At 43.0% G+C, this 14,994-nt stretch overlaps 1 protein-coding gene and 1 long non-coding RNA gene across 2 annotated transcripts in view; one reads left to right on the top strand and one right to left on the bottom strand.

Annotated features, from left to right (window-relative positions):
* The window catches only part of LOC138765646 (uncharacterized), a 680,565-nt gene that overhangs the window by 443,080 nt on the left and 222,491 nt on the right, over positions 1–14,994 (top strand). The window lies entirely within an intron of this gene.
* Positions 1–14,994, bottom strand: part of LOC138802538 (UDP-N-acetylglucosamine transferase subunit ALG13-like) — a 51,187-nt gene that overhangs the window by 1,199 nt on the left and 34,994 nt on the right. Inside the window, exons 19-25 of the mRNA XM_069985955.1 lie at positions 14,669–14,724; positions 13,801–13,869; positions 13,111–13,279; positions 12,556–12,639; positions 12,431–12,471; positions 9,645–9,807; positions 7,541–7,832 (exon numbers count right to left, since the gene is read on the bottom strand). Coding sequence (XP_069842056.1) covers positions 7,558–7,832; positions 9,645–9,807; positions 12,431–12,471; positions 12,556–12,639; positions 13,111–13,279; positions 13,801–13,869; positions 14,669–14,724 — 857 coding nt within the window. The 3' untranslated portion in view covers positions 7,541–7,557. The remainder of the gene's footprint in view (positions 1–7,540; positions 7,833–9,644; positions 9,808–12,430; positions 12,472–12,555; positions 12,640–13,110; positions 13,280–13,800; positions 13,870–14,668; positions 14,725–14,994) is intronic.

Raw genomic sequence — 14,994 nt, 5'->3', positions numbered from 1 at the left:
CCAGGCACTGCACTCTGTCTCGCGTAGGAATCCTCGGCGCCCGTTATCATTTGTCAGTGTTGGAAGCAGGCATGCGTGACGCTCTGCCCGGGACACTGACAGCAGATATATGTGACAGGGAGGATTCCTGTGCGGGAGAGAGCGGTGCCCGGGAGAGCAAGGAGGTGCCGACCCCATACCTGACCCCAATTGTATGTGCGGGAGGGGGGAGGGGTCAGGGCAGAACAGCAGGTAAAATAGATAGATTGATATCTATCTATCCATCTATCTATCTCCTATTATCTATATCTATCTAGTATCTACTATCTGTATATCATCTATCTCCTATCTATATAAAATACACTCACCGGCCACTTTATTAGGTACACCTGTCCAACTGCACGTTACCACTTAATTTCTAATCAGCCAATCACATGGCGGCAACTCAGTGCATTTAGGCATGCAGCCATGGTCAAGACAACCTCCTGCAGTTCAAACCGAGCATCAGTATGGGGAAGAAAGGTGATTTGAGGGCCTTTGAACGTGGCATGGTTGTTGGTGCCAGAAGGGCTGGTCTGAGTATTTCAGAAACTGCTGATCTACTGGGATTTTCACGCACAGCCATCTCTAGGGTTTACAGAGAATGGTCCGAAAAAGAAAAAACATCCAGTGAGTGGCAGTTCTGTGGGCGGAAATGCCTTGTTGATGCCAGAGGTCAGAGGAGAATGGGCAGACTGTATCGAGCTGATAGAAAGGCAACAGTGACTCAAATAGCCAACCGTTACAACCAAGGTAGGTAGAAGAGCATCTCTGAACGCACAGTACGTCCAACTTTGAGGCAGATGGGCTACAGCAGCAGAAGACCACACTGGGTGCCACTCCTTTCAGCTAAGAACAGGAAACTGAGGCTACAATTTGCACAAGCTCATCGAAATTGGACAGTAGAAGATTGGAAAAACGTTTCCTTGGCTGATGAGTCTCGATTTCTGCTGCGACATTCGGATGGTAGGGTCAGAATTTGGCGTCAACAACATGAAAGCATGGATCCATCCTGCCTTGTATCAACGGTTCAGGCTGGTGGTGGTGGTGTCATGGTGTGGGGAATATTTTCTTGGCACTCTTTGGGCCCCTTGGTACCAATTGAGCATCGTTGCAATGCCACACCCTACCTGAGTATTGTTGCTGAGCATGTCCATCCCTTTATGACCACAATGTACCCAACATCTGATGGCTACTTTCAGCAGGATAATGCGCCATGTCATAAAGCTAGAATCACCTCAGACTGGTTTCTTGAACATGACAATGAGTTCACTGTACTCAAATGGCCTCCACAGTCACCAGATCTCAATCCAATAGAGCATCTTTGGGATGTGGTGGAACGGGAGATTGGCATCATGGATGTGCAGCCGACAAATCTGCGGCAACTGTGTGATGCCATCATGTCAATATGGACCAAAATCTCTGAGGAATGCTTCCAGCACCTTGTTGAATCTATGCCACGAAGAATTGAGGCAGTTCTGAAGGCAAAAAGGGGTCCAACCCGTTACTAGCATGGTGTACCTAATAAAGTGGCCGCTGAGTGTATATCTATATTAGATCGATAGATGATATATAGATAGGAGATAGATGATATATAGATAGATATGAGAGAGGAGATATATTATAGATAGATGATATACAGATCGTAGATAGATACAAGATAGATTATATATCGATAGGAGTCCTATCTATAATATATCTGCTCTCTCTAATATCTATATATTATCTATCTATCATAGATAGAGAGGTTGATCGATAGATAGCTATAGCAAACAATATAGGCAGCACTGTGGGTGCCAGCAGACAAATCCTAGACCTTGGATCAAATCAGCTAGTAAAAAATACTCTGCAGCACTCTGATGGTAGCACAAATGTGAAAGTGTGGATTTATTCCATAAAATGATGTGCAGCAAACTTCATAAGTAACGGACGACCGTGGAGCAGGGCTTACTTTCTAGTAAAATGGCAGAAAAGCTTATACCAACATGTGCCAGAAAACCGAAATGGTATTTCCTCCCTAAAATACATAAGTCGCTGAGCCGACCCCCGGGACGACCTATTGTCGCGGGGATCGGCTCGGCGACTGAAGCCTTATCCAAATATATGGATTGGCTATTGCGCCCACTGTTGCCCACTATCCCCACTTACCTCAAGGATACTAGTGAGTTCCTTCAGGCACTTGAAAAGGTCCCTTGGAGGGAGGGATTCCACCTAGCTTCCATTGATGTCGAGAGCCTGTACACCCGCATCCCCCATGATGCGGGTGTACAGGCGATCGGGGAGTTTTTACGAGATACAGAGAAGTCGGATGAATTTATTTCCTTTGTGTGTGATTCCCTTTTGTTCGTCTTAGGTAATAATGCTTTTAGGTTTGGCGATCAGTGGTACCAATAAGAAGTTGGTACCGCGATGGGCACACCAGTTTCATGTGCCTACGCGAATATGTTCCTGGCCATCTTTGAAAAAAGATATATATTCTCTGCCAGTAATCCTTTCTGTGTGAATATTAAAACATTCCTGCGCTTTATGGATGACGTGTTCATAGTGTGGGAGGGCACTCAGTCTGAATTTTCGGACTTTTTACAGTACCTTAATTCCCCCAACACTATGAACATGGCATTTACAGGAAATTTTGGTGACCAGAGCCTGGAGTTCTTGGATGTAATGGTGAGGATTAATCAGAACAGAATAATTACAGAAGGATATAGGAAGCCCACCACCAGCAATACCTTATTACATTTTAAGAGCTCGCATCCATTAACAGTAAAAAAGGCCATCCCGTATGGACAACTCTTAAGACTTAAGAGACTGAACAGCCAACCAGAGGGTTATCAGAAACAAGCAAAAGAACTACTCACTAGACTGGAAGAAAGAGAGTACCCTAAAAACATTTTACAGAAAGCTTATGTGAGAGCAGAAAAGAAAGATAGAGCACAATTAATGAAGGGAAGGAAAAGAGAAACAGAAGAAAAAATGGATAGATTTTGTTTTTCTTTTGATAATACACCCATGAACGGCGCCATAAAAAACGCCATCAATAAATATTGGTACATTCTACAAAGTGATATAACACTCAATGACAAAACAAACACAAGACCCATTGTGACATATAGACGCAATCGTACAGTAGCAGATAAATTGAGAGAGCAGAATAGTGCAGAGAGACAGGAGACATGGCTTGAAAAAAGTTTACCTAAAGGGAACAAAAAGTGCCATAATTGCACACACTGTAGCAAATTTATTCCTGCTAACTGTCTAAAGATTGGGAGTAAAGAGTGGCGAGTGAGAGAATTAATAACATGCAGAAGTACATATGTCGTGTATGTTCTGTTTTGCCCTTGTCAGTATTTCTACATCGGCAAAACAAAAAGACAATTAAACATACGGTATAGAGAACACTGCCATTCATTAGTCACAGGAAAAGGGTCCGTGAGAATGATAACCCACATGAGAGAAGTACACGATGGGGATCGCAATACTCTACGGTTTGCGGGTTTGGAGAGGGTCGGGATTCCCAAAGAGGGAGGAGACAGACACCTTAAATTATTACAGAGAGAAGCATACCTCATATCCTACTTTGAAGCCTTAGGTCCACTAGGCTTGAACGACAGAAACGAGCTACACGTGTTCCTTTAATGTTTTTAATGTGTTGTGAAGTTACATTGTTTTACATTTTGTACGTCACCCAGGGGTGGAGTATATAATCATGTGATGTGTAACATGATGCTGTCAATCACCAGCTAGAGGAAGTGTTCAGCTGAACACGAAACGTGCGTCGCTGTGACCTGATTGCCTAGCTCCCTCTCCCTGCAACTTTTTAATGGATTTTTCATTACAATAAAGAAGACATTTTCATCCTGGGTGAGTGCCGATTTCTTTACTCTATATGCTATATTCAAACTTCATAAGTAAACCACAGGGTTTTGGCGTCTCCTATGTCTCCGAAGTGCCACTTGAAAATGGCATAGGAGACCCGAAACGTCGTGTTTCAAATGGGTGTGGTTTTCAAAAGGGGGCGTGTCATAATTATCGCTCAATTTATCGTTACCGCGGCAATATGTACGATAATCCGCAATATTAATTTAGGCCATTATCGCCCAGCCCTATCAAGGCCCCATACACTTTCAATATTAGACAGCCAAACAATTGTTCGGCCATCAGCTGTGTCTCCTGCCTGCCCTATACCAAGGAACGTTGGCACAGCGGAGTGTTCCAGTGTTCTCTTAGAGAACAAAAGGTGTATATAGTGAATATCATCTGTCAGTCACAGCAAAACTATCACTGTCCTCAGGGAGACTACCTAAAGACAACACTGTAGGCTGCTGGCTAAAGCGCTCAACACAGTAAAACCCTAGGTGCATTGCCTTCTGGGAAATACATATATGCAAAAGAGCCTGTGGAGCCTCAATTAAGAGTCTTGAAACATGGAACTAGCCATCTATGCCTGCAGGGATGGAACTAGCAGAGGGGTGACTTGTAAGGATTCTGTAAATACCAGAGCCAGGTATCCATCCACAAGAGTGTGGATGATTTGCAGAGTAGGCAGGTCCTGCTCCCAGCTCTAGTCTTGGAAGCAGCAAAAGGGGCAAATGAAGGAAGAATGGGAACTACAGGGGAGCAGAGAGGGACCAGGGCTAGGCAAGTTAAAGCGTAACTATAATTTAAGAAGCCAAAAGGTGAAATTTTGCAAATAAAAAGCCCACGTGTTACCCTTTAAAACGAGCTCTAAACTGTGTTAATAGCGTGTACGCTCGCTGAGATATCCCCAGTTGTTTGGCTCAGAAGAATAAATGAATTTTTCTCCTGGCTGAGAGGAAGTGGGCGTGGCCTATCCCTCATCTCCCTGGCTGTGTCCCTCCATTCACTGAGCACCACCTTAGCAGATGTATCACACATAGCAGGATCAGATACAGCCCCAGCAGATGGTATCACACACAGTGGGATTAGATACAGCCCCAGCATACTGTATCACAATGTAAGATTAGATACAGAGCCCCAGCAGATGGTATCACACACAGAGGGATTAGATACAGTCATCTGCTCTCATAACACTGTAGAATAATATCAGCCATGGAGGTGGGGGCACCTGCTGCAGACATCTGATAGTGAATGTTATATGTACTATGGAAGGACTACAGCTGTGTTGTGCTGGGACTTTTAGTCCTCCCCTCAGTGACTCACCCACTTTCCCTCATGCAGCACATTGGAGTCATGGCTGGGATGTCCCCCCTGGGTGAAGCACTGGGTACTTGTCCCTCCATCCAGCTCCTCCCCTGCACTGCTCCTCACACACAACACCCTCAGCTCTGCTATGTGATCTCTGTGAGGGGAGGGCTGGAGAACGTGCTGCTAGGAGGTGGGGGAGGAGGTTTTGTTAATGTTTCTGCAGGGCTGTTATCTGATCCTCCTGTCAGAGTCCATACACTAGGTGCTACTCTGTACGGATCTCCTGGGAGGGGCGTGTCTAGCAGGAATGCAGAAATAACTCAGAGGCTAACACAGCTCTGAGGGGACTTTATGCTTCATGTATTTAAGAAACTGTTCATTTTAGGTTATTAATGTATATTGGAAAAATTCTTTTCATGACCTAAGCTAACTAAAACTGAATGGTCAAAATATTTTATAGTTATGCTTTAAGTTTTTAGTCTGTTGACACATCTGAAAAGGCAGACACTGCATAACAGCACCTGCAATGGGCTTCTCCTGGCTATACCTACAAATAGTTTGTTTTTTTGATTGGGGGGAGGGAGGGAGACAACCTGACAATAAATCATTTTACATTCATTTGAAAGTAACCACTTTAAAGTGCCTTGTTTCTGTTTTTATGATATATTTACTACAAGCAGTCTATACACCGACCGTAAACTATCCACATAATGGAGTAGGCTGCCAGCAGCTTCATGTTCTGAAGCGGTGTATATATGGTGCCCCACACTCTTTACCACCACTCACAGGGACTTACACGTACCCTGTAGGAAGTAGTCACAAGGAGAGGGGAAGTGTGGGAACACAGTTCGTTCTTCTATGATACTCAGTGGAGCTAGACACGCAGATCAGGCATCCCTGCTGTACTTAGCCAGGAGCCTGGCTCTGCCAGGTTCCCTTTCCGGGACAGATCAGCTGTGATAGTGGACACACGTATGGAGAACGCAGAGACACTTTTTCAAAAAGCTACACTTACAGTCAAGATGCAGTTCTAAACACTTGAGGCCAAGTCAGAACACCCCAATCCACGCCATGAACCTCTATACAGTGCAGGGCGGTATCCTAAAGAAGAGGAACTGACCCGGATAGAGCAAAGCAGCTGTATCCAAGGTCTTTGTACTCTCTCGCAGTGCAGGTGACACTGGGACACACTGACACTTCGCTCAACTCAGGTAACCAAGACTGTGGCTTGTGTCACCCTCATAGGACGGGTAAACTGACACTGCAGGGCAGAAGGTGGTTTAGCGACACATGGGTACAAGTATTCTTCTCTCAAGTATTTCTCACAAAGTTACAGCAGAGCACATTACTAAACTGGGTTGGGGCTCTCCCGGCAAACTCCTATCCACTCCTCTGAACCCTTGTCTTATATTTAGCACTCAGCTAAACCAGAACTTCTCTAGTCTACCTCAGCAAGTCAGCATTTCTCAGCACAGATTTAGTGAACTTAAGTTTGTATCTCGGGAGTCACTATTGTCCTGTACTACAAAAGACTTGTCAGTAAAGATAAGTTTATTTATTCTCCTGGGACTCTTGGGTCTACACAGGCTTCTTGGGTCTTTTTCCCCTTTCTGTGGGCGGCGGTTCAGACATTCCAGGTGGGTCATCTCTCCACCTGGACCACCGTGATAAGAGCCCAAGGGACTCATAACAGCCTGGCAGGTCACCGACCATTGGGGGTCAATATGGCCAGCCGCACAAACTAAAAGCAGGTATACCATCACACCTGTGTGCAGAGTTAGCACTAGCGTCATGACTACATCCTAACTGGCTGTGCTATATTTCAACCACCGACATATCATCCCGGCTGTTGAGCACCAGATCACCCAGGCAACACCACATAAACCCAAAAAATGGTTTGTTGAAAAATGAATCTCTCAGTGGTCACTCAATTCTCTAAACTGACAGCTGACATGGTACAATTCATATACCATGCATTCAAATCTTGCACACAAATTGTGGGCAGGTGTGAGATTTGAAAGCAGGTCTCTTACCAGTTGGCTGCCAGTCAAGCAAGAACAAGGATGGGAAAGGGAGTATGGAGGCGGTGTTACAGCCTCTGCACCCTAGGGCTTGGAAAAACCTCTGACACTGTGCACCAGAGAACGTTCAGGAGGAACAGATGGGATTTATAAAAAAAAAAAAAGGTACCACATATCTCCTTGCCCTAACAGCTATCTAACAGTATCAGAAGTTTGGAATGTGAATTGCAGCTTACAGATTCAGACCACAGATGCTACCAATGCTTAACCATTTAAGTAGAAAATATTTATATACACATTTTAAAAGACATGAAGAAAAGCCTTGCCCAACCTACCGATAAAACACCGGCTCTCATATCGTTTGAGGCACAAAGTGCGTAGGAGGTGGTGGTGCCGCTATGTAACTGACTTGGTGAATGTGGCCAGGATTTACAGTGTTATGAATTCGGGGTGAACTGCTGTAAGGAGGGCTTATAGGATGCCAGGGTCCTACATAGTGATACGTAGGCACAACAGACACACAAGAATCAAAACCAGTTAAAGGAGGCTGGTTATATGGGTCAGGAATAAAAGGGTAATATACTTGGCCAGGTGGTGGAGGCAGAGATTCCACATTTGAAAACTGACCTACAATAAAAGGAAACCAGTGTTAACAGACCTTAGTATAACACACAACATCTCTACAGAATTATTAGGTGACGCGAGTACAGCCGATAAACATATAAGGTGTATGGGGACCTTAAAGAACAGCTCCAGCCAAAATCTATTATAATATGTTATTTCCTAAGCAAAAAGTTAGACAAATTCCTAATGTACACCAACTATGGGAAATGCACAAATCGTCACAACCCGGTCTATACCTGAAGGGTCCAGCAGGGGGTGCAGTATATGTACAAAATTACATGTTAAAAATTATAACAGGGCCGTTCCTGTGCCACAGCCAGGAACAGTAGTGCAACTCTTCCCCTTCCCAGGCTGCCCGATCACACCAGTCCCCTCCCGTGCAGGGGATGAACTCTCCTCATTTACTGTGCTCTATTGCTGCCTCTCTCCCGTTGCAGTAATTGATCAGGTTCAGGATTTCTTTTAGATTAAAAATCAATAAATAAATTAGCCTCCCTGATTTTTCTAACTTTGTTTATGAAATAACATATTAAAAAAATAGAATTTGCCCAGAGTTGCCCTTTAAGTTTCCATGTGTCTTTAAAACTCTAGAAACTTTATTTTAGTATCAGAGAAATTTATTTAATTAAAACTATCACTCCAAGATATATAACTTACTAACAGTGTCATCACCAATAGTACTTGCTTCAGTGTGTTTTTGGTGTGATTCACCCCTAACAGGAAGTTGATAATAGAACTACAAACAAAATGAATCTACAGCTGCCCAACTCTCTCACTCTAAACAAATCAGGAGGCCTAGTGCTATCTGCTTTCTGAGCTCTGACCCCACCCCTTGAGTGATGTCACCATTCCTGACCAATCCCTCCAGCCTACATCATTTCCTTGTCAAATACATATATTTATTGCAACATTTGCACAGACAGTGCAGTATGTTTACATGCTGTAATGAATGATGCTACAGAAGGCGCAGACTGTAAGCAGATACTGTAGGTGCTTCTGCTGCAAATGCAGGGGATAGCCTGCAGTAAATGTGATGCTGTGCAACAGCTTTGAGCTGAGAACTAGCAGGAGTGCTGTGGGAGAGGACTGGGCGTGGTGGGAGGATTGTGCTGGACAGCAATGCATTCTGGGAACTGCTTAACCAGAAAATACCGAACTATTTAGCCAGGAAGACCCACAAAACAAATTGATGGTGGTTTCTGAACTAGGACACACATGTATGCAATGTTTCTGCAGCATATTTTTACCCAAATCACATTACCCCTTTGGTACCATGACAACAGGTCTCTCACTGGCCAGTCTGCACCCTGCTCTGTACGGCAGAGGGGCAACCCCCCGGAAAAAGCTGTCTACAGTTCGGTAATCTCTTCTTCTGCTGATATGATCTCTGGCTTTGCATACATTCCTAGTCATGTATTAAGAATCATTGGTTGGAGTGAGACACTTACTTTAAAGGGAACAATACCTTGAAAAGGTTCATGATTTTCCAAAAGCGAAGGGTAAGCTGCTGCCAGACTCCTTTTGATCAGAGTCGGGCAGTTGAAATAAAACAGACATTAGGCGAGAGACAGGAAGCCCCCCTACACATTAGACCATCGGCCTGCTGTTGCAGTTGGGGATTTAGGTTTGTCTACAATAATACTAAACTATACTTTCAACCAAGAAATACAATTGCAGGTTAACAAATCTGTTAGCCAAAGTACCTAGCAGAAAAGCAGCAGGACAAAGTAGGAGTCGCAAATAGTACTTGTGTTTAGTTTCAAAGTCCAAGGTGTATAGTGTAATTAAGTCCTAGTCACCACCAATTGTACTTACCACCTGCTTCTAGTGTGACTGGCCGGCTCTCATTGTAAACTGTAGGCAGAGATTGGTCAACTATGGGAACAGGTTCTGGAAAGCCTTGGTATGGCTCAACATGTGGTGGGGATGGTACTTGTTGCACATATACCATGGAGTGCCAGAAGTTCTGATGATAACACTAAGCAAATAAAAAAAATTTGCACGTTAAAGTGATAAAAATGAACAGTCACCAGTATATTATTGAAAGTACAACTCACATTTGACTGAGGCTCCTTGCAAACATAAATTATTGACAGTTTGCTCAACAATATAGGACCTATTGAATTCTATGGGATAATGCACATGACCCTAGATTTCACTGCAAACTGCAAAAAAAAGTCCGGACAGGCCATCATGCGGCCCAGGCTCTTGAATTTCCACTGGCCTCAATCTACGATTGTGGTTGGCCCATAGACAGGCAGGCAGTACAGCTCTATAGTTATGTGACAAATTGAGTTCTCTTTGTCTCTACATAAAACCTGTGCTTCCATGACAAGAATTTCTCATCCTGCGCCCAGGTGTACGCTGTAAAAAAAGGCATATTTTTGCACGAACTCTATGGTTTGTGCAAAGATCTTTGCTTTTTCACCGATGTACGCCCTGCTTGTTTAATGTAAGTGTAGGGGGCACAACAGAGTGGAAGCAGTGCAGTCCCCTCCCGCGCCTGATTTATCATGATTTACACCTGCTAGCAAGCAAAAATCACTGCAAAAATCTACACGTGCTCCAAAGCAGGTGTAAATTTATTCATCTATCATGCAGCAGGCTCAGATCAGGTTGGGGCGTTATCTGATAATTCTCCCAAGTCCCCCCCTTCTAAAGTACTTGTAAATGGATTCTAGAAGACACTTCCAAAAGGTAGTCATGTGTTTTAGACAAACTGTACTATGAGCCCAATATATGCGGGTGCATCAGGATCTAAAAAATGCATTTTAAAGCAGATTTGGTTGTAATAAAGGATGTGTAGACATGCCTTGTATCAATATCAAAGACAAAGGGCTTACAGTTTCTGTGCCATAGGCGTGCTACACCTTACTGTGTTACTCTCCCACCCTTTTCATGGTAGTGTACTGTCCCAGAACAGGTGTGCCACTAACTTTTTGTTGCACCTGGGTAAAGGAACTCGTTCTAGGTTCCTACAGTGGGATATGGTCAGATGTTGTGCTGTGTGTTCCCCACTACGTGTCACTACTGTGTTCTTGTATGCCTTATTTTATGCACAGCTGCAGGAAGCATTGGGTTAAACTGTTCATGTAACATGTTCATTTTCCTCCTGTTACAGGTGCAGGCCTGTTTCCCTCCTTTTTCTGTCCTATTCTCACCCTCCTTTCTTTTGTACTATACAGCCCCACCAATCACAGGCTAGCTAAGGGAACTAAGTAGGCTAGTTAGGGGCCAGTTCCTAAACTAGGCTAAGTTGGAGCTAGTTTTTGGTTGGGGGTTTCTGTGGTTCTGTTTGGTCTTTTGTTAGGAGTTGGAGAAAGACAAAGATAGAGCTTTCTTAAGCAAGTAACCACCACTAGTATGCAGTGCTAGACCCCTCAGGAGGAAAGGATGTACTCTGAGGACCACCTTTGTTCACGCAAGGGATACCCTCAACACAGTACAGGGCCATATCCAGTTAAGCACTGACCCTAGTAGAACAAAGCTGCAACTAGCCTACATATTCTACTGCGTAATGCACAGCTGTTCTAAAGGGTTTCAGAAAGTCTGCTTCACCCAGTGCAGGGATCTGGGACCTCATACTTCCCTTATAGGACGGGAAACCCAACAGTTCATGCCATTAGGCGGTCAGATCAAGTGAAAGATCTATATGCGAGTATGAGTATGAGTATCTTATTCTCCTCTCAACTACGCTATCCCAAGTATACAGCTACCTTGGACAGGGCTCTCTAGATGCTCTTCTAGTCTCACTTCTACAGTTACTACCTCTTTTCCCTTTTGCCTGCACCTGCAGTTACTGAAGCTCTATTTTTTGTGTATTGCACAGAAGAAACCAAGTAAACGGATGTTATTCTGTTTAAGCTATGGGACTCTCATTCTGCACCAACAAACCAAGTTACACTTGGGTCATCTAAAACTGTGAAAGCGGTGCCTGTCCGACCAGGAGTGGATATCAACGCCACTCCAGGCTACCATGAAAAATGCCCAAGTGACCCTGAGCCCACAGAGCCTCCACAACAATGCCCCGGTCTGGATTACACCACTCAGCCCTAGGCAAATCTTGTGGCATAGGAAAGAGACACACTTTGGTTTTAAGAGACTTCTGACACCCTGACGTGCATTCACTGCTTCACAAAGGCACATCGGGCAGCTTGGGCTGTGTGCAATAATCGGGTTCAGAGGGAATAAGTTGTATGGGGAGCGGGAAAGATGCACAGTGAGGTAGCACACCTAGGGCACATGAACCCTAGTCCCCACCTCTGACTTTGTCACACATGGATTAAAATATGATTTATCAGAAAAGCACCGCTTTTAAAAAGGTACGCCAGCACATCTATCATAACTTGGACAATGCAGTTGATTCCCTACCATTAGCTGTACATGTTTTCCTGGCAGCCCTAGGGCTGCATCCAATTTTTGCATTGCCGAACATAGCATTGATCTGTGATATTGGTACTGTGCTGCTAGATTATGTATACACACACACTAAATATATATACACACAAACACACTTCATAGTGTAGGAGATGTTAAATATTTTACCCAAGCAGCATAGGAAAGTGAAAAATGTGAACCACATACTCTAAAAGTAAACTTACTTGTAAGCCTAGGTTAAAGTAATACTGGAGCACCTTTGTGTCTGAAACAGAAAAAACCCAAGGAATAGTTATTCATTTTTTAAACCACCAGCAGAGAGCAAAAAAAAATTCTAAAAAAGGTTTACCTCTTGGTAGATCGTTGCCACTAGGATCACAAGAATAGGGTGGAGGAGGTAAAGGGATTGTACAGTCCCCCATTTCTCCAGAGCCAGGTGGAACAGGGCAAGAAAAAAAACCAAAAACAAACTCAAAAGAGATTAGATAGATAGATAGATAGATAGATAGATAGATAGATAGATAGAGATAGATAGATAGATTAGGTATATATATATATATATATATATAGATATATAGATATATATATATATATATATATAGATATATATATATAGATATATATATATAGATGTATATAGATATATATATATAGATATATATATACACACACAAACAAAGAGGTAACAAAGTTCTTCACTACGTTATTACTCTAAATTCACTTATCTCTACCTTATGTCCCTTTAACCAATACTGTAACTTGCAGGAGAAAAAAAAAAACAGGAAAGGAGAGTCATGTGATGCTAACATTTAATTCTCAACTGTGTAAAGGGCTAGAGATCTCCCATTTTTTTACCTCCTCATTCTTATTTCTCTCATTGAGATTGATTCAGTTTTTGACATAAAATGATTACCTGGCCGTCCAGTAGGTGACTGTGATACCACAATTGGCTGCACGGCAGTCTGTGGAAGGACAGTGGAGGTGACTGTGGATTGAACGCCCACATTAGAACTTGAAGAGATTACTGTTGCTGGTGCAGAATTCACACAGGAGGTAGATATAACAGATGTAACCTGAAATTAAGTGCAAGGTGCGTATAAAATGTGGAATTCCGATAAACCACAAACGTAGGCGAATGCAAACACTGCAGACAAGATCTGTCATCTTGGGTAGTTTGTGTATCTGGTGCTTATACAACTGCTAAGTCACTTCCACACATTTAAAATGCCTGTTGGCTTAAGGAGGTTTTTCAGGAAAATCCTCGTCAGGTTGATTAGGTTGTTTTGACATGTTAGAAACCCTAATCCCTGACTGCTGCCATTCTGGTGCTCACCAAGTTCCTGGCTGTGTCTCACATTAAATGGCTTAAAATGCCCACTGAGCCAATCACTAGCCAACCACTTCCTGCGTCTAGAGACCGACCCAGGAAGTGCAGGATCAGCAGGGACTCCGAGCTTCAGAACTGCAGTGGATTAGTGAATTGAGTAATACTAGGTTTAGTAAATTATAATTATTTTTAAAACTCCTTAAAATTTCCTGTTGTACAAACCCTTTAAGCACCAACACCATTTTTTGTTTTACATTATGTACTCACCTGATCTGTGAACTTATAAGAACCATCTTCTTGATTAGGCACAGCATGGGAAATCTCATCCTGCAGAGACTGTAAGAGTAAGACTCATGTTCATAAACCGGAAAAACTAGATGCGTAAACAAGGCATTATAGAAACCAGATTTAACTGTAAAGAGAGCAGTAGCAAGTAAAACAAATGACAATCTGTTACATTGGACAGCGATCATGGACACCATAAGGCTAGGATTACATGGCGACTTTCACTCATCACACACATTGCTAGTAAAAGAGGTTGACTGATTGCACTACTGTGATAACACAATAGAAAAAAAACAAAAAAACATCCCTGATGGATTTTTAGCATGCAACTTTGATATTTGTTACTATAGAACACAAGTCACACAAATATTTTAGTCAACTGGTTGTGCAAATAAAGCCACTGAGTAGCTCTGGAACTAAGTGCAATTTCAATAAACCAACAAGCAGGTAAAAAGTTAGATAGCGATATATAGCGATGTATAAATATAACTGGCACAAGTAAATAAACCCCAAACTAGAACTAGCAGCATGTCTGAGATTAAGCCAAACAATTTCACTTTGTGTACAGCATTGAGCTTTCAGCCCATTTGACCCAATTTCTGGTTCACCAGTTATCGTCCTTTTAGTTAGAAATAACCATTAAATACAGGGTCAATCCCCAAAGCAAAGTTTAGGATAAGAGCATCTCCAGAACAAGAAACCAGTCATCTAGCCGTTACAATTCACCTCTTGACAAGGTCACCAAGATACAACAGATCAACTTCAAGAATTAACTTGCTGCCTAATATATCCCTCCCCTTGACAAGTGCCACTATGATGCACATAAACAAACAAATGATAATATAATTACCAGATTCTGAGTGGACTCTGTTGCACTATACATAGAGGCATTTTCAAATGCATCACCTGAGGAAAGACATGAAGGTGGCACTACTGGTTATATATGGCTATAAAAAAAAAAAAGCCACAAATTCTTCTTTGTTCACATTTTCACATCCTCCATGAACCGGTTCATTCTTTGGGTGGACATCGTAATTCACCTGTGCAGAGAATGGAGTCTATGGCACAGGCGGAGAGTGAAGCGGCAGCGCGCGGGGATGAGTGGCGGAATCTCTTTCAAGTCCTTCGCATGTTTCTCTCAGTGTGCACATACCCTTACCATTTAACTCACAGATT

The sequence above is a fragment of the Dendropsophus ebraccatus genome, chromosome 10, assembly GCF_027789765.1.
Source record: "Dendropsophus ebraccatus isolate aDenEbr1 chromosome 10, aDenEbr1.pat, whole genome shotgun sequence".
Lineage (NCBI taxonomy): Eukaryota > Metazoa > Chordata > Amphibia > Anura > Hylidae > Dendropsophus > Dendropsophus ebraccatus.
This window is presented reverse-complemented; position numbering and strand designations above follow the sequence as displayed.